Below are 22,147 nucleotides of genomic sequence, written 5' to 3' on the forward strand. Positions count from 1 at the left end.
CAGCCAGTTGGACTAGTCTCACTGCTAGACACAACCCCACGAAACCCCTTTAAAAAAAACTTAGATTTCAAGATGAAGAAAAAAATGGCTCTATACTAGTTAGCCGTTTGAATATACAATGAAGTACGCATTACAAAAGATGGAACAAAAAAATCGAAATAAGTGGAGAGGATAATAGAGTCTAACTGGGGTGTGAAAAACATTTGTGGAAAATTGGTTATACAGGCTGCGATGTATGGTGAACCAGTACAGTAGATGGAAATCAATAGCACTAAAAGATAGTAAAAAACGAAAGTGAAATATGCAAAAAAGGGTCACAAAAAATAGATAACTGATGGGGGAAAGACACTTTTACTAAAGGGAAAGCTAAGTCGACCCAGGTCTCGGCTATTTGACTTCCGGTTAATATTGGGTTGAATCAAAATAAACTTTCCCTTACGGAAAATACTTCTGGTGTTTAGATTTTCCTATATCACCGGTCCTACATTACTATTCGCATCCGCTTAACCCTAATTTTTTAATTAACAAACCCTTGGTAAACATCCAAATATTTACAAAGGTGAACTGGTGAAGTACTAACATCGAGCAAGCTATCGTATACGAGAGCGAATATATATCTATGTTTCTTACATCTATAAAGTGGCAATGGTTGGAAATTTTTAGGAGATTGAATTGTACTTAATGGCGACCGCTTTGCAATTCATTAACAAGTACATAGTCAGTCAAGTGGGTGTGTATATCCTGCATTCTTATCTATTCAGAGATTGCAATACTTTGAGTTTTTTATTTGATCACGAACATACCCAATCCATGGAGTAGTTTGATGCGAACAAAACCCTATATATTAGTTTAGTTTCGTAGAAATTGAATGACAAAAATAATATATGTACGGCAACAGAGAGAGGACGAGGGAAGTTAAACTCGACCAAACAAAAAAAATGGACAAGGGAAAGCTTATTATGAAATCCACCCAATCTTGACATAAAGTCAAATATTATAGACCAAATCAGCTCTCCCTCTAGTAAAAGTGACTTTCCCCATATTAATTATCAAAAAATAGTGCGCGCTAAGTTTACCAAGAAATTATTTTGGAAACCGAATTTTTGACGCGTCAGACGCTATCCCAGAGAAAAATTGATAAGAAAATAAACTTTTTTTTTTCTGTTAAAAAATCTGGATAAAGTTCTTTAATTAGCCTAAAGAATATATCATGGAGCCAAAAGATCCTTTCCAAACTCAACCGGTCGAAATTGAAATAGGTGGGGCAAGAATTAACCATAAACTCCAGTTAATTACCGATAATAAACTGAATTCAAAGAGACAGATATACCCAGTAATTACTGATAAAATAGCTTGAAACAAATGATAATGAGTAAAGTGCAGAGGGGGAAGATAGTTTCGACTCCTCTAGAGCATATCTTAGTTGGAGAAAGCACAAGACCGTTAGGGTTTCAAAGTTTTGGTGAGAGCGAACGTTTTGGTGAGAGAGGATATGCCTAAGTTTTGGCTAGGGGTATGTATGAGATTTTTTTTTTAATAAGAAAACGTAAGGTAAAACACCTCACGGTCCTCACCAGAAAGATTCAACTTCGACTGGAATTTTACGGGGAGGATTATTGCAGAGGTAACAATAATTAAAGTAACCGGAATGTTAATATATATCCTTATTTAAGGATAATATATTGTTTCCTAGTATATAGGATATTTGCTTTATCATAATATTGTGCTTTATATATTCATGAGCTGTGTAACCAGAATAGATAAGATTATCATAATAAGAATTATCTTCTTCTTGATCCTATATTTGTGAAGATGGTATCTATAACCTAGGGTTCTTGAATCATGGGTAGTGATTCAGAATTATACCAAAATAAATCAAAACAAAAAGGGAAGATGAAAACAAATTTGCTCATTTTATCGTTCAATCTGAAGGTGCAGTATTCAAGCCTGGGATTGTTCTTGATGAAACAAACTACGATTTGTGGTCACAAATCATGGAGATGCGTATTGCTGAAAAAGAAAAAACCTCCTTCATTATGGGAAGGACAAGAAAACCTACCGAGGAAGATCCAAGATATGAGAAGTGGCACACAGATAATCAAAAAGTCAAGAGATGGTTGTTGATGTCTATGTCACCTGAAATCATGAAGAGATATATTCGGTTACCTACTGCTAGAGAGATTTGGGATGCATTATCTAAAGCCTTTTATGATGGAGATGATGAGATGCAGGTATTTACTTTAAATCGACGAGCGTTTTCGGCAAAACAAAATGGTAGAGCACTCTCAATTTATTATGGAGAACTAACTGAAATATTTGGAGAGTTGGATCATTGACAAGGTGGTTATGGAGAATTCTAATGATATTAAAGCCTATCGAAAATCAATTCAGCGCCTAAGGGTGCATATATTCCTTGCTGGATTAGATGAAAGTTTTGAACAGATCCGTGGTGAAATCTTGAGAAAAGATCATATTCCTGAATTGGAATCATGATATGCACTCCTTCATCGTGAATCTGTTCGACGTACAACGATGGCAAAAGAATCGGAAGAAGTTGAACCTGCTGCTATGGAAACTCGAAACTGGTACAATCAAAAAGGGTCCTTTCAGAGATACTCAAAGACTGAGGTGGACAAGTCATCACTTAAGTGTACACACTGTAATCAATATGGACATACAATTGACATGTGTTTCGATTTGGATGGATATCCAGATTGGTGGGATCAACATCTGGAGAGGAAGAAGGAGACAAAGAAAATTTTTGGTGCTCCAATGGCTTCAACAAAGAAAGGAAATGATTCCATGGTAATATCTGCATCAGTAGCAAGGACAGGTAACGATGGTAAGTTTTTAAATGTTTCTTCACTTGTTTCGAATAATTCATGGATAGTTGATTCCGGTGACACATACCATATGACATGTGATTCTAAACAAATCTCTCCCCTTAAACCATCCTTACGAAAAACAGTCTCTACTGCAAATGGCTCACAAGCTCCAATTACTGGTGAAGGGTCAATATCTCTCACTGAAACTTTAAACTTAGATTTTGTCTTAGTAGTTCCTACATTAGACTGTAATCTCCTATCAGTTTCCCAAATAACTAATACTTCACATTGTGTAGTGATATTTTGGCCTGGCTGTTGTGTTTTTAAGGACATCACAACGAAGAAAACGATTTCTTATGGTGTTAAGCGTGGGAAGCTGTATTATCTGGATTTGGTATCAAGTAGTTCGGATAAGCTGCGTCAAACTCTTCTTGCTGATGGTTCTGAAGGGGAGAGACAACAATCTCAAGTTTTTGTTATGGCATCGACGATTGGGACATGCGTCGTTTGGTTATTTAAAAAAAATATTTCCTAGTTTGTTTGCAAAACTTGATATTTCTAGTTTTCATTGTGAAGTATGTGAACTTGCAAAAATCCATCGTGCTTCTTTTCCATTATCATTCAATAAGAGTCCAGTTCCTTTTATGATCATACACTCTGATGTTTGGGGGGCATCTAAAACTACTACTCTGGGTAGTTCAAGATGGTTTGTTACTTTTATTGATGATTGCACTAGAATGATGTGGGTGTGTCTCATGAAAAACAAAAGTGAAGTTACCGCCTTGTTTCAAAAGTTCCATAAGATGATTAACACTCAGTACAACAAACAGATTCAAGTACTTCGTAGTGATAATGGTGGTGAATATATGGATTCTGACCTTCAACATTATTTTGAGGGACACGAGATTATTCATCAAACTACTTGCTCTAATACGCCTCAGCAGAATGGAGTAGCAGAGAGAAAGAATCGTCACTTACTGGAAGTGGTTTGTGCTTCATTGATAGAAGCACATATGCCACTGATGTATTGGGGAGAGAGGCACTTACTTCTGCAGCATATCTTATCAATCGAGTGTCATCCAGTACCATTGTGTTTCAAACACCCCATCAACCTCTTGCTGAAGCAGTTGTGGCTCCAACTGTTCCTAATCTGCCGCCTCATGTGTTTGGTTGTGTAGATTATGTTCATCTGCACAAGAACCAACGTGATAAGTTGGCTCCTAGAGCTCTGAAGTGTGTATTTGTGGGATATGCAACAACTAAAAAGGGATATCGTTGCTATCATCCTCCAACCAAAAGAATGTTTGTTACTTTGGATGTTGTATTTCATGAAGATACTATGTATTTTTCATGTGAGTCTGAACTTCAGGGGGAGTACCATAAGGAAATTCAGAATCTTAACTATGATGAAGATATATCGGAAATTGATGTATCTGTTATTGTCAACTCTGATGATATGGTAAGAGAATCTGTTGATGAAAGTTCTTCACGAGAAGAAACAGAAAGTATAGTATTAGATAGAGATTCAATATGAGGTTATGATAGAAGAGATTCCAGAGTCTACGTTACCTTAAGAAGATGAAACACCAAACCAATCGTCTACTACGGATGTTCTTGAAGAATCTAGGAGACAACTTCCACAACGTGTAAATAGAGGTATTCCTAAACCCAGATATGAACCTGAAATCTCTAGTAAGGTTAAGTACCCTATGAGTCATTATGTCTCTCACCATCGTTTTTCTAAAGCTAATAAGGCATTCGTGAATCAACTATCTACTGTTTTATTCCTAACAATGTGCAAGAAGCATTAGCTGATCCAAAATGAAGAGCAGCTATAGAAGAATAAATGAGGTTCCTTTTCAGAATGATACTTGGGATTATGTTGATTGTCCAGAAGGAAGAAAGATTGTGGGGTATCGTTGGATTTTCACCATTAAATACAAGGCAAATGGTGAGATTGAACGTTATAAAGTAAGATTAGTTGCTAAAGGGTACAGCCAAACTTATGGTATCGACTATACAAAAACTTTTGCTCCAGTAGCGAAAATCAACACAGTACGAGTATTGTTATCGCTTGCTGCAAACTTGGATTGGTCTTTGCAATAACTTGATGTAAAGAATGCCTTCTTGCATGGTGAATTAACTGAAGAAATTTACATGGAGCTCCCACCTGGTATTTCAGTTCCAGGATCTCATGGTAAGAAGGTATGTAAGCTAAACAAGTCATTGTATGGACTAAAACAATCTCCAAGGGCCTGGTTTGGCAGATTCACCAAATCTATGAGGAACTTTGGATATCGTCAGAGTAATTCTGATCATACTTTGTTCATAAAGAAAAGGAAGGATAAAATTACTGCTCTTATCATATATGTAGATGATATGGTGGTGACAGGAAATGATCCAGAGGAGAGAAAATCTTTGCAAAAATACTTATCAAAGGAATTTCGAATGAAAGATCTTGGTTCATTGAAATACTTCCTTGGGATTGAAGTTTCTCGATCCAGTGAAGAAATTTTCTTATCACAAAGGAAATATGTTATTCATCTGCTAAAAGAAGTGGGCATGTCAGCATGTCAACCAATCCATACACCTTTAGAAGAAAAGGTAAATCTGTGTATTCAACCTGATCAAGTTCCTGCTGATAAAAGGAGATATCAAAGACTTGTGGGGAGATTGATGTACCTATCTCACACAAGGCCATATCTTGCTTATGCACTCAGTGTTGTTAGTCAATTCATGCACAATCCAGGTGAACAACACATGGATGCAGTTTTACGTATTTTGAGGTATTTGAAGTCTGCTCCTGGAAAAAGAATTTTATTCTCTAAAAATGAAGATTATAGAAAGGTTGTGGCATATACAGATTCTGACCATGCAGGAGAAATAGATGGCAGACGTTCTACTGCAGGCTACTTTACCTTTGTGGGAGGTAACTTAGTTACTTGGAGAAGTAAGAAACAAAATATTGTTACATGATCAAGCGCAGAGGCTGAATTCAGAGGTATGGCAGATGGCATTTGTGAAACTTTGTGGTTGAGGCTTCTCCTTAAGGATTTGAGGGTTCCTCTCAAGGATCCTATTATTCTGTATTGTGATAACAAAGTTGCGCGTGATATTGCTCATAATCATGTTCATCATGATCGTACTAAACATGTGGAGGTTGAAAGGTTCTTCATCAAAGAGAAGCTGGACAACAACATTATTGAGCTGCCACCGGTTCGGTCTGAAGAACAACTTGCAGATATTCTCACACATGGAGTGTCATGCAAAAAATACTTGAGTTTTCTGGACAAGTTGGGCATGTGTGATATCTGTGCACCAAGTTGAGGGAGAGTGTTAATATATATCCTTATTTAAGGATAATATATTGTTTCCTACTATATGGGATCTTTGCTTTATCATAATATTGTGCTCTGTATATTCATGAACTGTGTAACCAGAATAGATAAGATTATCATAATAAGAATTATCTTCTTCTTGATCCTATATTTGTGAAGACGGAATTCAAAGAGAGATTGGAGAAATTAAAACAAACTTGATAACCAAAAACTCGACTGAAATTTTCCACCAAGTGAAATAGAGAATGGGACCCACTCAGCCTACTCCTAATCCAAATGATGGAGGGCTTTTATATCGTCCATTGATTTTCCTCTCGCTAGCTGCTTTCAAGGAGATAGCTCGGTTGGTCTAACAAAACCATTTTTGCTGTTCTTTTTTTGACGAAAGAAGATGATTTATTAATGCATGCACTAACATTTACAAGGGGATATCTTTTTATTTCCTGCACCCGAGTTAAGAGGGCATATCATTATTCTTCCCTATAGTATTCAAATTAATTATGTCCACAAGGATGGTTCCATTCCAAACCCATATTCGCGTGGCCGAAGATTGACCCATGGAAATTGTTATCTGGAGACGAAGATTGAGTAATAATCTTATTACTCATAATATCATCAATATCTTGTTGCAAAGATGATAATGACGATGAAGTAGGGAATATGGTATTAGTTGTGGGTTGTTGTTGTTGCTGATGTCGAGTAGTAATGGCATTAATCATCATAAAATCATCAATATCCTGTTGCAATTGCAAAGATGACAAAGATGAAGTAAGCGATATGTAGTAGTTGTGGACTATTGTTGTTCCTTCTGATATTGAGAATGTTGTTTCATTTCCATGCAAAGTGGACCCACAAAGTGAGCTTGTTGACACTGCATGCCAATAATCTCTGCTTGAGGTTTTGCTCATTGAGCTTGAAGATCACTAACTTGTTTTTGTAGTTGATAAATAAATTGTTCCGGCACAGCCGGAAACTGGATCTCTTATTCTCGAATTCGCTTCGTAAACCATACTACTGACTGCATCAACTCTTTGGGACTCAGGAAGCTCCTAATAAATAAGATTTAGGAAAAATCTTACACATCAGAAACAAAATTAAAGCTCCGAATTAAAGTTTTGATTTTAGATAATTACTTGTACCATTTTGGTGATATTGCTAGCACCAAAAACCCTATGAACAGTAGTAAACTTTAAGGGTTCATTTGGTGGAAAATAAGGAGCTAATACACATTTTTGGACGCATCGTCAGCGAAGGATTTTACAAGCAGCACAAGGACTTATTACTACTTGAGGAAGAGATGGAGACGGAGATACTCAACTAGACAACTACTTATTTTTATTATGTGTATCCTTACAGGTTGAAGGATACAGAAATACGGGTTGCTTCAATATGCTTTTTCCAGGTTTTATGCAAGTGCATACCCGAATTCCATTTGGCACAACTTTGAATAATTCCGTACCCGGTTCTGGAGAAGAAATATTTTTCTGCATACGTTAGGTAATTAACCATCCTGACTGGATTTTAGGAAGATAACTTTTATAAGAAGCTTCGTTGCTGTGTTTTTTTAAGTTTATTTCCCTTAATTCGTTCCATCTTTTTCCCACGCTAAATATTTTTTCTACAATCGATGAAATTATAACACTGTATAGTAATTGAACCTATTACAATACTGTGATGGTCGTTCCAATGGAGAGGGATTAATAACATTTCTTTCTATACCAGGATGAAAAGTCATAACTGGTGGTATTATATGGGCAATGACGATTAAACGCCAATCAGGTACTGGCCAAAGGAGATCTTCACTCATCTTCCATACGCTACATTAATTAAATTTGGTGGAATAGCGGGTGCAAAGCTACATGTACCAAGTTTACCGACACACACTTATATAATGGAGCGAACGGGTTTTATGCGATATTTGCAGATCCTTTGGGGAAAACGAAGTCACACGTTACTTGGATAATTCTGCAGTACCAAAGAAAGATCTTGATACAAGATCCGATTGTTATGATGTTAGCTTCCGCAAATATGGCGCTCGGAAAAGACGCTAATATGGGTACAATTCTATGATATTTGGTGGTCCTGGTGGTAATTGCATCTGATTTTTCATCAACAAAAATATGGCATGAAGTAACTTGTATATGCCGTAGTAGAAAATGTTATCTTTTCAGAAATAAAGATTGTGGTATCAAAAGGTTTAATGTCAGTTTACTAGCAGAATGAAAATAAGATTAATGACAACAATGTTGGCGATCTAGTTATGTGATCAAAATGACTCTTACAATCAAGTAACTGTTAATAATATTTGTTCTTTGGTTTTCTTAAAGCTATATGATCAAAATTCAAATTCGAAAGCAACTACGAAAAATCGCCATTTAAGAACCAAAACAAATAATACACAAGACGTTATGAAATTACTGAAGCTGTCAAAACTTTTAGAAAAAAAATAATTACTGAAGCTGAATCGTTGTAGACGATTCTCCATTATAGTCTGAGAGACGGTTTTCAGTAAACTTGGTGTGATTGGTAGGGAGAAAACATTCTTAAATGATAGCGGTTCATTCGTGCCTTGAAGTGATATCCCTAGTTTTTCAACATATCCTAGCTATCACTTCATGCCTTCAAGTTGTACAAGCCATAAACATCACATAGTATTTTCAAAAATAAAATACATAAACATCAAAAACTAACACCGCTGATTATTTATTTTTATGCGAACGCCAGGTTAGGGAATTTTTGACGTTGGAACTAACTTACCAAGAAGTTCTCTTTGTCTTTTCAAAAATTCGGAGTGTTCCTTTCTGACCCCATATGGCTGCTGCAGTAGGAATACAGCCACAAAGCTTTACCAATTTTGTTTGAATGAATACTTGACGACCGCAACTTGAAGAGTTCCAACTGGAATCTAGGAACTAAAAACTAGGAGCAGTGGGAATGATTGAAGCCGATATTTGAATAGTATAATCACAAAATAGAAGTAAATGAGAGGCAGTTTCACTTTCAACGACATTCCCACAAAGCACAAGTATATCGCTACAATCCATGCACACGTACTAACACCGCTAATTATTATTTTTTTCATTTCGATAGAACTGGTAACCTTATAATAACTAATGAAGAAAACAACGCAATAAAAATAAAAATTCTTGCAATTAAACATGTTTCATTCGATAAAATAACCATAAAATTATCTACTATCGTATACGCCAATTTATCTCAACGAACAGATGCACGTACTGTTCATTTTTTTCCCTTCATTTTAGATGAGCAGTTAGTAATAGAGAGGAAATATACCTCTAGTTTTCCTGCACCAGAATTACGAGGCAATATAATTTTTCAAGCTATATATATATATATATTCTTCGCTATGGTATTCAATTTAATCGTGTCCATAAGGATGGTTCCCATTCGGAACACGTATTGGCTTCCCCGAATCCTAACCCATCGAAATTGTTATCTGGAGATGAAGATTGAGTACTAATCTTATTACTCATAAAATCATCAATATCTTGTTGCAAAGATGATAATGACGATGAAGTAGGGGATATGATATTATTTGTGGTGGGTTGTTGTTGTTGCTGCTGCTGATATTGAGTAGTAATCGTATTACTCATAAAATCATCAATATCTTGTTGCAAATATGATAATGACGATGAAGTAGCAGGGGATATGGTATTATTTGTGGTGGGTGGTTGTTGTTGTTGGTGCTGATATTGAGTAGTAATGGCACTACTCATCATAAAATCATCAATATCCTGTTGCAATTGCAAAGACGACAAAGATGAAGTAAGCGACATGGCAGTAGTTGTGGTCTGTTGTTGTTGCTGCTGATATTGAGAATGTTGTTTCATTTCCATGCAAAGTGGGCCCACAAAGTGAGCTTGTTGACACTGCATGCTAATAATCTCTGCTTGACATTTTGCTAATAGAGCTTGAAGATCACCAACTTGTTTTTGTAGTTGATAAATTGTTCCGGCACAACCATAAACTGGATTTCTTATTCTCCAATTCGCTTCGTAAACCATACTACTGACTGCATCAACTCTTTGGGACTCGGGAAGCTCCTAAGAAATAAAATTTAGGGAAAAGCTTATACATCAGAAACAAAACTAAAGCTACGAACTAAAGTTTTGATTTTAGATAATTACCTGTAGCATTTTGGTGATATTGCTAGCACCAAAAACCCTATGAGCAGTAGTAAACTTTAAGGGTTCAGTTGGTGGAAAATAAGGAGCTAGTATACATTTTTCACCACATCGTCGACGAAGGATTTTGCAGGCAGCACAAGGAGTTACTACTACTTGACAAAGAGATGGAGCTGGTGATTGATTATGGATGTTGGTGGCCATGGAGGTATCAGTTGATGAACCCATTCTGACAAAAGAAAAGTACAGAGAGTTGTTGGGAGAGAATCTTATTGGTTTGTGGAGAGGGAGTGAACATATTTATAGGGGGAGTGCCCCTATATATTGCCTCGGTTCTCGAAAAGAGTTAAAACTTACAATTAATTTGACATATTTTTAAACTAGAATTTCGTAGTGACGTAAGTAGTATGATTTTTTAGAGAGGAATGACGTCAATGCTGATTTGCATCTGGACTGCGTGATTACTGATTAGAAATAAGTAAAGATGGAAACGACCAGGAAACATTATTCTAACTTGTACTAGGATCATTATCATAGAGATTGTTTGCGAATCCAAACTTAGCTAAATATGTTGAATGGCATTGATACTACTTTAGGGTTGAAAATCAACCAGCTCCATGTGGTTTGTTTTTATTAGGCCGACCGCACCGCACATTACATTAAGCATTTGCTTCAAGTTTCTTCTTCCCACAAGTGGTCAATTCTTCAAAGCAAAATGTTGAACAGAAAATATAGCTCTCAAATATAGGAGGGAAGAGAATCACGAATTACATTACACGTTTACGGTGCTACTTATAATCAAGCAATAAATCGCAATCACGAATTTGGACTAGATAATAGGTTTTAAGTCTGGAGATAAATTTTAAGCTTAGTGGCAGATTTTGAATTACTTGGAAATCTTGGGGTTAGAGAGCAAATTTTGGATAAAAATGACACATTTGGGATCAAGATTATTTATACTTAATCTCATCGTCAAGCTGCCAGCATTATCGTTCCACGGATATTTATAGCTTGTATGGATTGCACATCAAAAATAATTTTTCGACTTTTAGAAATCGAAAAATCAGAAGTCAGTTTGGCTATCATATTTCAAAACGACTTTTAAAAATCCAAAAATTAACTTTTTCTGAAACAAAATAATTTTGCTTCTGACTTCGACTTTTAGAAAAGCAGAAGTCAGAAACAAATTTGTATCCAAACACACTATTAACGAAGGGTAATAACTAATAAAACAACTCAAGGTAGGTTGGGGTAAACGAGACCTGAGTCACAGGACTAACTTCCTACCAAATCCATGGGTCCAATTGTTTCCTACCAAATCCCCATGGGTCCAATTATTTGTGTGCACTAATTTATTGAACATCTTAGGTATTGATTGACTGATGTTGAAGTTTTCTTAAAACATTCATTTCTGACATTCCGGTATTTCCTTGCCCTTAGAAAAAATAAAACCAATTCGAGTATTTGATCTTCATCATCACTAATTTGGAGTCCTTGTACTAACATTTCACTCCAAAATAATTGGGATACAATTTGAAATTTTCAGTGTTGTTATGGTATTTAATTCTCGCATATACGAATACCGTCTCTTCTGTGCTTGAACATGCATATCATAACATTTCACTTTTATTGACAAAATGAAAATTTGGGGTCTGAAATAGACCAAAGCCTGATAGAGTAATAGTTTGATTCGTTTAAAGAATTAAAGGTCAACAGGTCAACTGTGGTCATAGTTTTCGCTGGAAAAATCGGCAAAAAAGGGATGCATGCTTAGCTCGAGGCCGGTGCCAAGAAAACCCAACGAGACCTTCTTAACTTCTTACCAGAGGTGCTACACTTTCCTTTGGAGCAATTTTGGGGTTCTCTTTTGGTTCCAGTTCTCCTTGTTGTGAAATGTCTTTTTAGTATTTTATTTTCTTTATTTTCTTTTTTTGTGAAATGTCTCTTTTAAGTGATATACTTTCATTTTATTGTTTTTTTTTTTATCTAATCCTCCCTAACGGGAGTAAATCCCCTACCAATGGCCTGCACTATGGACAAGGAAATGTGTTGTTGTTGTAGTACTGGAACACCTCTTTTAAGTGATATTGTCCTTTGAGTGATATGCTAAATTGACCCAAAAAAAAGAAGCAGTGATAGAATGGAGTATGTTATCTACCGTTTAAAGTTACAAATTCTTTTATCCGACTTTACCTAGGTTTTATATGTAACATTCTTTAGTCAAAAAGGATAACGAAAAGAGAACTATCACGTCGTCCAGTGGTTTCCTGGTTCCCTTTTATAAGGGAAATTGCGGATCGAACCCCTTCGTAATCTATTTTATTATATAAAGCCAACTACCTTTACGGTAGCAAGTGAAGTTGCAAAAATTGATTTTCAATTTTATCCTTGTTTTATTTTTATTTTACAGACATTAGATTATATATAGGGACATTAATGTAATTTCGATGATCTTATAGACTAATTTCCATTACTGAATCTCCGACATTCGAATTTGTTCTTCTCTTTAGTACATTAGATTGTTGAAGTTTTCAACTGATCAAATAATGGGTAGCTAATAGAAGAAAGAAAAAAATCGACGGGTTCTGTTTCCATAAAGCGATGCCTTAACGAAGATAAAAATAGGAAGGAAATGAATGTTATCATATGCATTTAGGAGATAGAAAGATCACGGCCAAAGCAGAGGGAGAGATGAAAAAAAGAGAGAGAGGAAGAACGTGGTGTATGCGTTTAACAGACGGAGAAGAAAGAAGAATACTGGGTTTAGGTTTAGGGGTTATACGCTTAGAAATGTTACCAATAGAAGTAAAATCAACGGCTATGATTGATTCAAATGGGTTATACCACTGCAAAGCACGTGCCGTAACGCATAAAATCCTAATTAAACGAACGGATTTTGGAGTAATTTAGCAACTACTCTTTATGCAATCAAAAAAAGAAAGGAATAATGAGAATGTTTTTAATCGGGCTTACACAAATATTCTAAATCGGTTTTATTTAGCGAGTCGGATAAGATTCAAGTTCATATTTTGATATATTTTAATCGTACTTACACAAATATTTTAAATCGGTTTTAATCGATTTAGTCCTAAAAATGTAAGGATATATGTTAATCGGACTTGCACAAATATTCTATATCGGTTTTAGTTAGGGAATCTGATAAGATTCAAGGTCACAAAAAAAGTAAGGATATATTTTAATCGGACTTACTTTTAATCAAAAAAGGTAATGATATATATTTACTTTTAATCCAAAAAGGTAAGGATATATTTTAATCGGACTTACACGAATATTCTATATCGGTTTTAGTTAGCGAGTCTGATAAGATTCAAGGTCACATTTTGCTCGCTCTTAACAAAAGTCATTCCATTTCACTGTTAAATGTCATTGTTGTCCAGTCGAATCCCTCAACATAATAGAACCCTACCTTAATGTCAAAAGAATAGAACCGCACGTTAATACGTCCAGTCCATTCCCAGTTTATATTCAATGAATTATGTCTAATGGTCCAATGAAAATGTCCTTCTTAACTATCGTTATCAAGAACCATTTGAATAAGATCGTGCCTCAAGTCAGATAATAACATGATACAGTAATTCATAGACACTTAAAGATAGGGTCCGCATTGTGGATGGCATTTTTACGTCAACGAAGTTCTCGACAAACTTTCCAACTTAAACCATCAATTTCAGGTTGATTAATGGACCAAAGTTTGGCATCAAAATTCAGCATTATGAAGATTGCCAACTAAATCATACTCCAGAGCGCTGCATATGCGTTGCAGAATAGATATGATCCACATGCATTATCGGTGATCCTCATTCCTCATTAGCAACGTTAATGTTCAACGTGATTTGCCAGCTAATTGATTCATTTTCAAATTTACACTTCGGTTTTCTCCTTTTTCTTTTTTCTTTTTTTCCCTTCTAATTCTAAGATGATGTTTACGTATCATTGAATGTGTGGTCTTTTTTCCTTTAAATAAGAAAATCTCAGCGAGGAAAAGGGAAACTACATTATTAAGGGCAGTAATTCTTTTCAGCCCACCCCAAATTCCACGGTCAATCCCATCAGTGACGTGGCAATGACTTTTTCCAATTTTTTTGGTATTCTTTTTCTTTCCGACGTGTTTTTTTCTTTCCGACGTGTTTTACTATTTTCTGTTTGTTATTTTTGTTTTTGTTTTAAATCGGCAAACCAGAAAAAAAAGACGAAAAGAAGAAGAAAAAAAGATTCCAATTCTTGCCATTCTACTATATGTATTAAGGATTATTGTATTAAGGAGTCAGCTGTTGGTGCTATCACACAGTTTGTCCTAGAATCTTGCCATTCTACTGAATGTGTGGATGACAACACATATTTTGCTAAGTTGTTAGCCACATTATTTGCATCATGATGCATAAAAATAACTTCCAATTTTCGAATTTATAGAGATAGAAAAAACGGTCATGGACAATGTATAAGTTTGTCCACTTCACAACATCTTTGATCCTATTTATTGCACTCTTTTACTATGAATTCGCTTGATTCCTTGCCTCGCCCATCGAATTACTTCTAGGCTGCTTAGGTTTCTGCTTGTCCAGGATTTACTGTTGTAAATTGGCTCACTCCGAGCTCCATTAGGAATACCTACGAAATTACGAGCTATTTGGCCTATTTCTTCTTCTTTTTTTATTGTATTTACAAAAAGAACAATCAAAATTGATCTTAATGTCACGCTCATTTGGTCTTTTCCAACAATGAGATTAAGCAGTTTGCACTATACTGTTGACAGTATTACCAATGAGGCATGTGGTTCTTGACATTCCTTAAAATTAGGCCAGTATTGATAGACGCATTTATGTGTCTAATATAGCTCATTTGTATATATTCTTAGTGCTCGATATCGTACTTATTTGGTTATTTTATTTATTTGTAGGTGTTTTTTGAAGAATAAGACTTTGTGACGAAATTGGCTAAAAATATGGCATTTGGACCTCCGTAGATAGCATACCGGAAGCTCCCCGAAGTGTACCGGAAGTACCCCAGAAATACCCCGGAGGAACCCCGAAAAAGTGCGGAAAACATCATAGAAGAATTGCTAAAGGCACCCCTAATTTGGATAAGGGGCACCCCATTTCAGGGCATGTACTAAAGGGACACCGGAACTGGATAGGGGGAGGTCATCTTCAAAGTTTCAAAACTGGATTTTGGCGGGAAAAGAACTCTGCAGAAGAACAGTTTTAGGAGTTCGAATTTGAGCGAGTTTTAAGGAAATTCAACATCGGATTTTCACTGGGCTGGACTTCCTAGACTATAAAAAGATCAGTATAAGCAATTTAACCCAACCAATTGGGCTGGAATGACCGGGAGAATGGATCAAAGTCCAAACAGGACCGTACCATGCTGTTCACTTTCAAATATTTGTGAGAGATTTGTGGAAGACTTTTACGCTAGATTACTATGCACCTAGTCTTGTTCAAGTCTTAAGAGAAGTTTGGAGCGTAATAACTGGCCAGAGGACGCGTACAAAGCAACAAGAAAGAGATTATTCTCTCAACTGCTCGAGAAGAAAAAAAGAGAAATACTCTCGGATTTGCACGAGAATTTTGGTTCTGTTGGCTATATAAAGAATTGCTTCGAGCCTTAGAGGGGTTAGAAAGTTTGAGGAGAGAGTTAGGAGGAGTTTAGAGCCGCAAACAAAGAAGTTACAGAGAATTTGTTGTTGCTGTTGCTGCTGCTCGAGGAGGAAGAAGAAGACGAAGAACAGACGCTTCTGAAGTGTCGTTCTTCAACAGTGCTTACAGCGAGAAATAGGTGTCGTTTTTCTACTGCAGTTCACTTGTATCGATTATAAGCTGCAATACCATTGTAACAGTGGCGCTGTAACATTTATACAGCGTTGCAAACTTCTTTTTACACCATTTTCATCAATAAAAACACATTATTAAGCCATGGATACATCTTATGATTATGTTTTTGGGATGAGGAGCTAAACCCATTAGCCGAGACGACGGAGGAAGCCATTGATCCATATGATTGGTATAATTCTAATTTATATTTATTGCAATATTATTATTTGATTATTTGCATGGAATTGAATTTGAAATATTAGTTTTTATTGAATAGTTGTGAATTATTTTGATGAAGCATGCTGGGTTTTAAAAACTTTTGATGTTTTATACTTGTGATTACAATTATTACTTCAAAAATATATTTGAGGCAAATATTAGAATTTTTAAAGATAGAATTGCATGAATATTATTTAGAGTTTACTATTTAATTGGTCAATGGTGGAATCCTAGTCTTGGTATTTTCTCTAAAGGTTTGAACTATTTTATTTATTTGCCTGTTTAATTTAAATCTAAAAAATTGTTTCTTCACAAGTCTGAAAAGACCCTTTTTACCACTACAACTACAATCACTATTTGAAATCCATCAAATTTTTGGCGCCGCCGACGCGGACCTGTGTTTAGTTAGCATTTTTTTAGATTTTTTTTATTATTTGTTCTTCTTTACGTTTCTGGTTTTTTGTTTTTCTTTCAGATTCTTGAAGTTGGAGCGAAAGAAATTTTGCCAAAGTTTTTGGTGGACATTTAAAGACTTGGAGTAAAAGGCAAAGCAAAAGGAGCAAAAGAAGAATTTTATTTATTTTTTGATAAAAGAGAGAAAAAAAAGAGAGACATTTTTATTTTGTAATTTTTTTTAGACTTTCTTTTCTTTTGTATTTTTTTTATGGACTTTGGACATTAATTTTGGGACTTAATTTTTTTTTACCCTACGGAAGGGTACCCTTAAATATAAACTGTGTGCAGGGAAGGACGGTGATTAATATCACCTCGGCCCCTCGGGTTCGCACACGACATAGGAGTCGTGGCCCGAGTCGACTTCAACGGTTCATCGCCCGTCTGGTACGGGAGGTAAGTCTAATCGAAACACTCGCGAATCCCTGCAAGCGGTTACTGTATTCCTTAAGGTGATAATTGTTTGAGGACGAACCGGACTGTTTTTATATTCCTAGTAAAGGGCAAGGCCTGGCCTAAACAAGATAAGGGTTCGGATTTCATCACCGCTCCCTTCTTGCCCGCTTAGGAGAACAAAACCTAACGCGAACCCAAGCTAAAATTTGATTAGAAAGAGACCTATAGGGTATCGAGCTTAACAGGACAATCATTCGAAAAATATTGGTTACTCTTTTAAGCACACCTCAAAGTTCTTGACGGTTTCTGCGAGTTGAATGCGTGACTGCGCCGCATTGGATCGGTGAGGTTTTGGGTATCAAAGCTCCACTGAGCTTCCCTCGCCTCTATTCAACTTACTTTAACTCGGATTGATTCCAGAGGGGTTTGCTTAAATTGTAACGAATTCCCTTTCGAAGGATTAGAAGCTGGTCTAGAAACAATCTAAGTGGAGCCATCATGCTTGTTGTTTGCTAGAAATCTTTAGGTTTGCTGTGGTAAAGTCGAGTCAGCCTGCTGTGTGATTGCTAAACCTTCCTGTTAGGATTTTTTTCTTTTTGAATTCTTTTTAGTGTATGCCCGATTTTGTTAATAGGGCTTGGAAAAGAGATACTCTAGGTCGATTGATTAGCGAAAAACCTAGTAGTTCTTCTGATTTAAGCAGGGAGCTCGAAGACTCTTCTTTGGAGAGCCCTGTTTTTGGAAACTTCAGTTTTGAGAATCTGTCTCTTCGTGACGAAAGTACCCCTAGTACTCAGTTGTGCCAACGATGGCAACTTTGAAAGATTACATGTTCCCAACTAGGACCAACCGAGCTTCGTGCATTAAATTGCCAGCCACTACGGCTAATTTTGAGATAAAACCTAGTATTCTTCAGATGATCCCTATATTCTTAGGAAAGGATGAGAGAACCCTTATTTCATATTAGGGACTTTGAGGAAATTGTGGAACAATTAGGATAAAGACCTTACCGATGAAGTCTTGAAACTTAAGATGTTTCCCTTTTCTTTGAGAGACAAAGCCAAGACCTGGCTGAACAACCTACCGTCTGAATCCATAGAAACATGGCAGGAACTTATCGCTGCCTTCTATATGAATTCTACCCTAAGCATAAAACTGCAGCTGTTAGGCAGAAAATTAGTGCTAGTGTGCAACAAGAGGGAGAGTCTCTTTATAGGTTTTTAGAGCGATTCAATGATCTCCTATCTCAGTGTCCTCACCATGGATTTGATAATATGAAACTCGTACAGATTATTTATGATGGTTTAGACTATTCGACCAAAGCCATGGTTGAGTCTATGTGCGCTGGTGAGTTCACTAGTAAAAATGCTGATGATGCTTTTACCTTCTTAGGAGCTATCGCTGAAAAATCCCAACAGTGGGAATCTTGTGTTGAACCCCCTAAAAGACTCTTGGTCAATAGAAGTAGCACCAATATGGTAGATACGAGTTTTGCGTCAGATGCTAAGTTTGCTGCTTTGTCCAGAAGGTTAGAAGCTTTAGAAATGGGTCAGTCTAAAAATAGGTCCCTTGTTGAACCTAATAGAGCCTCTCAAGTCTCTAGTTGTGGAATAGAGCCCGATAACTCATTTGGGAAGGTCAGGTTAGTGAGAGACAAGCTCATGCTGTCTATAACAATGCTAGGTTTGAAAACCGTCAGAAGTTTGACCCCTACTCAGAGACCTACAACCCTGGTTGGAGAAACCATCCTAATTTCTCTTGGTCTAAGGGCCAGAATCAAGGCCAGTCTAGCAATTCTCAGCCTCCCCCAGGTTTTGGTTATACTAAGAACTCTTCAGGTCAGACCCAGAACCCATCTGAATAGAATAGCTAGCTTAGAGGAAACCCTTAGTATATTAAGGAAGAGCCAGGAGATGCTATCACAAAGCCAGGAAATGTTAGTAAAAAGCCAGGGTAATTTTCAAGAGGAAACCAAACAGAATTTTAAGAATAGTGCCCAGTCTTTTGCTAAATTAGAGCTTCAAGTCGGCCAAATAGCTAAGTTTATCAATGAGAGAGAAGAAGGAAGGTTCCCTAGTCATACTGATCCTAACCCTAGAGGAGAGAAATCGTACAATCATGTGAACTCTGTTACAACCCTTAGGAGTGGAAAGAAAGTTGATAACAAGGTTGCCATGCCTGATAGTGAACATGCTATAGTTCACCCGTCTGAGCCAGAAAATGAGGAGACTGATAGAGTCTCCAAAGAGACCAATAAGGGTCCTGATGAGCCCGGCTTTGTTCCCAGAGCCCCGTTTCCCCAGCTGCTAGTTCCGACTAAGAGGGAGTCCAACTTTAATGATATATTGGAGGTTTTTAAGCAGGTTAATATCAACCTTCCATTATTAGATGCAATTAGGCAGATTCCCTCTTATGCCAAGTTCCTTAAGGACTTGTGTACGCGAAAGCGTAAGCTCAGTGTCCAGAAAAAAAGCCTTCATAGCTAGTCATGTGAGTTCTATTATTCAGAATACCACTACTCCTAAGTATAAAGACCCAGGGTCCCCTACCATTGCTTGTACAATAGGTAAGTACCGTGTTGAGAAAGCTTTGCTTGACTTAGGAGCCAGTGTGAATTTACTTCCATATCATGTGTACCTTAAGCTAGGGCTTGGTGAGATGAAACCTACCCAGATGACACTTCAGTTAGCTGATAGGTCCGTTAAAATTCCTCGTGGTGTGATCGAGGATGTTCTCATAGAGGTTGACAAGTTTATTTATCCAGTGGATTTTGTTATCCTAGATACCCAACCTGTCCCTGACCCAGAGAACCAAATACCAGTGATTTTAGGTCGCCCGTTTTTAGCTACATCCAATGCGATCATTAACTGTCGAAATGGTATTATGAATTTGTCTTTTGGTAATATGACTATTGAGCTGAACATTTTTAATATTAGTAAGCTACCCTCTGAACTAGATGACTCGAATATAGAAGAGGTGAACATGATAGGAACATTAGTCGAGGAGTCATTACCAAACACTTTGTTAGAAGATCCATTAGAAAAATGCCTAGCTCACTTTGGGATTGATTTTGATGATGATAATGTAATTAATGAGGTGAATGCTTTGTTAGATTCAACCCCTTTGTTAGATACTAGTAATGGATGGAAACCTAAGTTCGAACCACTACCAGTTTCTAAGTCTACCCTAGTTCCTTCTTTAGAAGAGCCTCCTAAGTTGGACCTAAAACCATTGCCAGATACCCTGAAGTATGTGTTTTTAGGCCCGTCTGAGACTTTACCTGTGATTGTTTCTTCCGACTTGGATAGAGATCAGGAAAGTAGGCTAGTAACCGTCCTTCAAAACAACAAGGAAGCTTTAGGGTGGACCATAGCAGACATTAAGGGTATAAGTCCTACTGTTTGTATGCATCAGATCTATTTAGAGGAAGACACCAAACCTTCTAGGGAGATGCAACGTCGACTAAACCCTAATATGAAAGAAGTAGTTCGAACTGAGGTTCTTAAGCTATTAGATGCAGGCATTATCTACCCTATTTCAGACAGTAAGTGGGTCAGCCCCGTTCAGGTTGTTCCCAAGAAATCTGGTATTACTGTAGTCCAGAATGATAACAATGAGTTAATCCCGACTCGAGTGACCACGGGTTGGCGTGTTTGTATTGACTATAGGAAATTGAACAAGGTCACTAGGAAGGACCACTTTCCCCTTCCCTTCATCGACCAGATGCTAGAGAGATTAGCTGGACATAGTCACTATTGCTTTTTAGATGGCTACTCTGGATATAATCAGATCGTTATTGCCCCAGAAGACCAGGAGAAAACCACTTTTACCTGTCCCTTTGGTACCTTTGCGTATAGACGCATGCCTTTCGGGCTATGTAATGCCCCTGCGACTTTTCAGCGTTGCATGATGAGCATATTTTCTGACATGGTAGAACGGTTCTTGGAGGTCTTTATGGATGATTTTTCAGTGTTTGGTTCGTCTTTCGATGAGTGCTTGCATCATTTGTCATTAGTTTTGACTAGGTGTAAGGAAAAGAATTTAGTACTTGGGAGAAATGTCACTTTATGGTTCGTTCAGGAATTGTTTAGGGCATATTGTATCTTCAAAGGGTATAGAGGTGGATAGAGCCAAAGTTGACCTTATTAAAACTTTACCGGTCCCAAAAACCGTAAGAGATATTAGGTCATTCTTAGGGCATGCTGGTTTTTATCGTCGTTTCATTAAGGATTTTAGCTTGATGTCTAGACCTCTTTGCAATTTGCTTGCAAAAGATGTTAAGTTTGTCTTTGATGATGCTTGTTTAGAGGCTTTTGAGAAGCTTAAGTCATTACTCACTACCGCCCCCATAGTCCAGGCACCCAACTGGAACCTACCCTTTGAGATCATGTGTGATGCTTCAGATTATGCTATTGGTGTTGTGCTAGGTCAGCGAGAAAATAAGTTACTTCATGTGATTTACTATGCTAGCAAAACTCTGAATGATGCCCAGTTGAACTATACCACTACCGAGAAGGAACTATTAGCCATTGTGTTTGCCTTAGACAAGTTTAGACCCTATCTCTTAGGTTCTAAGATCATCATATATACTGATCATGCTGCTTTAAAATATCTTTTGTCTAAGAAGGATACTAAACCTAGATTGATTAGGTGGATTCTGTTGTTGCAAGAGTTTTCTCCAGACATTAGAGACAAAAAGGGTGCCGAAAATGTTGTAGCAGATCACTTGTCTAGGCTAGTTGTTAGTTCCCCAGATGATTCCCTTCCTATAAGGGATAGCTTTCCTGATGAACAATTGTTCTTTGTTACCCAATTACCTTGGTATGCAATATAGTGAACTATCTTGTTACTGGTCGAATGCCCCAACATTGGGGTAAACAAGATCGTTCTAGATTTTTAGCTGAGGTTAAGCACTTCTTTTGGGATGATCCTTATTTGTT

At 36.9% G+C, this 22,147-nt stretch overlaps 2 protein-coding genes across 2 annotated transcripts; both read right to left on the reverse strand.

The window, feature by feature from the left end:
* Window positions 1-6,657: 6,657 nt before the first annotated feature.
* Window positions 6,658-7,305, reverse strand: LOC113311657 (LOB domain-containing protein 4-like). Its single transcript, XM_026560464.1, has 3 exons — window positions 7,297-7,305; window positions 7,138-7,212; window positions 6,658-6,900 (listed from the first exon to the last, which is right to left on the reverse strand). Exons 1-3 carry the CDS (start codon window positions 7,303-7,305, stop codon window positions 6,658-6,660), a joined length of 327 nt encoding a protein of 108 aa, XP_026416249.1.
* Window positions 7,306-9,537: 2,232 nt separating this feature from the next.
* On the reverse strand, window positions 9,538-10,536 carry LOC113311659 (LOB domain-containing protein 1-like). The gene is made up of 3 exons (XM_026560465.1): window positions 10,312-10,536; window positions 10,007-10,227; window positions 9,538-9,697 (listed from the first exon to the last, which is right to left on the reverse strand). The coding sequence occupies exons 1-3, from the start codon at window positions 10,534-10,536 to the stop codon at window positions 9,538-9,540; spliced, it is 606 nt and encodes a 201-aa protein (XP_026416250.1).
* Window positions 10,537-22,147: the final 11,611 nt, after the last annotated feature.

This window comes from Papaver somniferum, chromosome 9 (genome assembly GCF_003573695.1).
Source record: "Papaver somniferum cultivar HN1 chromosome 9, ASM357369v1, whole genome shotgun sequence".
Taxonomy (NCBI): domain Eukaryota; kingdom Viridiplantae; phylum Streptophyta; class Magnoliopsida; order Ranunculales; family Papaveraceae; genus Papaver; species Papaver somniferum.

What these genes read in the sequence shown, in the direction of transcription:
- LOC113311659 (XM_026560465.1), bottom strand. Translation starts at nt 10,536, where the DNA reads ATGGGTTCATCAACTGATACCTCCATGGCCACCAACATCCATAATCAA. An exon ending in ATATCACCAAAATGCTACAG is followed by an intron (nt 10,228 to 10,311) that starts GTAATTATCTAA and finishes TTTATTTCTTAG; the next exon opens with GAGCTTCCCGAGTCCCAAAG. An exon ending in CTTTGCATGGAAATGAAACA is followed by an intron (nt 9,698 to 10,006) that starts ACATTCTCAATA and finishes ATCCCCTACTTC; the next exon opens with ATCGTCATTATCATCTTTGC.
- LOC113311657 (XM_026560464.1), bottom strand. An exon ending in ATTCGAGAATAAGAGATCCA is followed by an intron (nt 6,901 to 7,137) that starts GTTTCCGGCTGT and finishes CAATTGCAACAG; the next exon opens with GATATTGATGATTTTATGAT.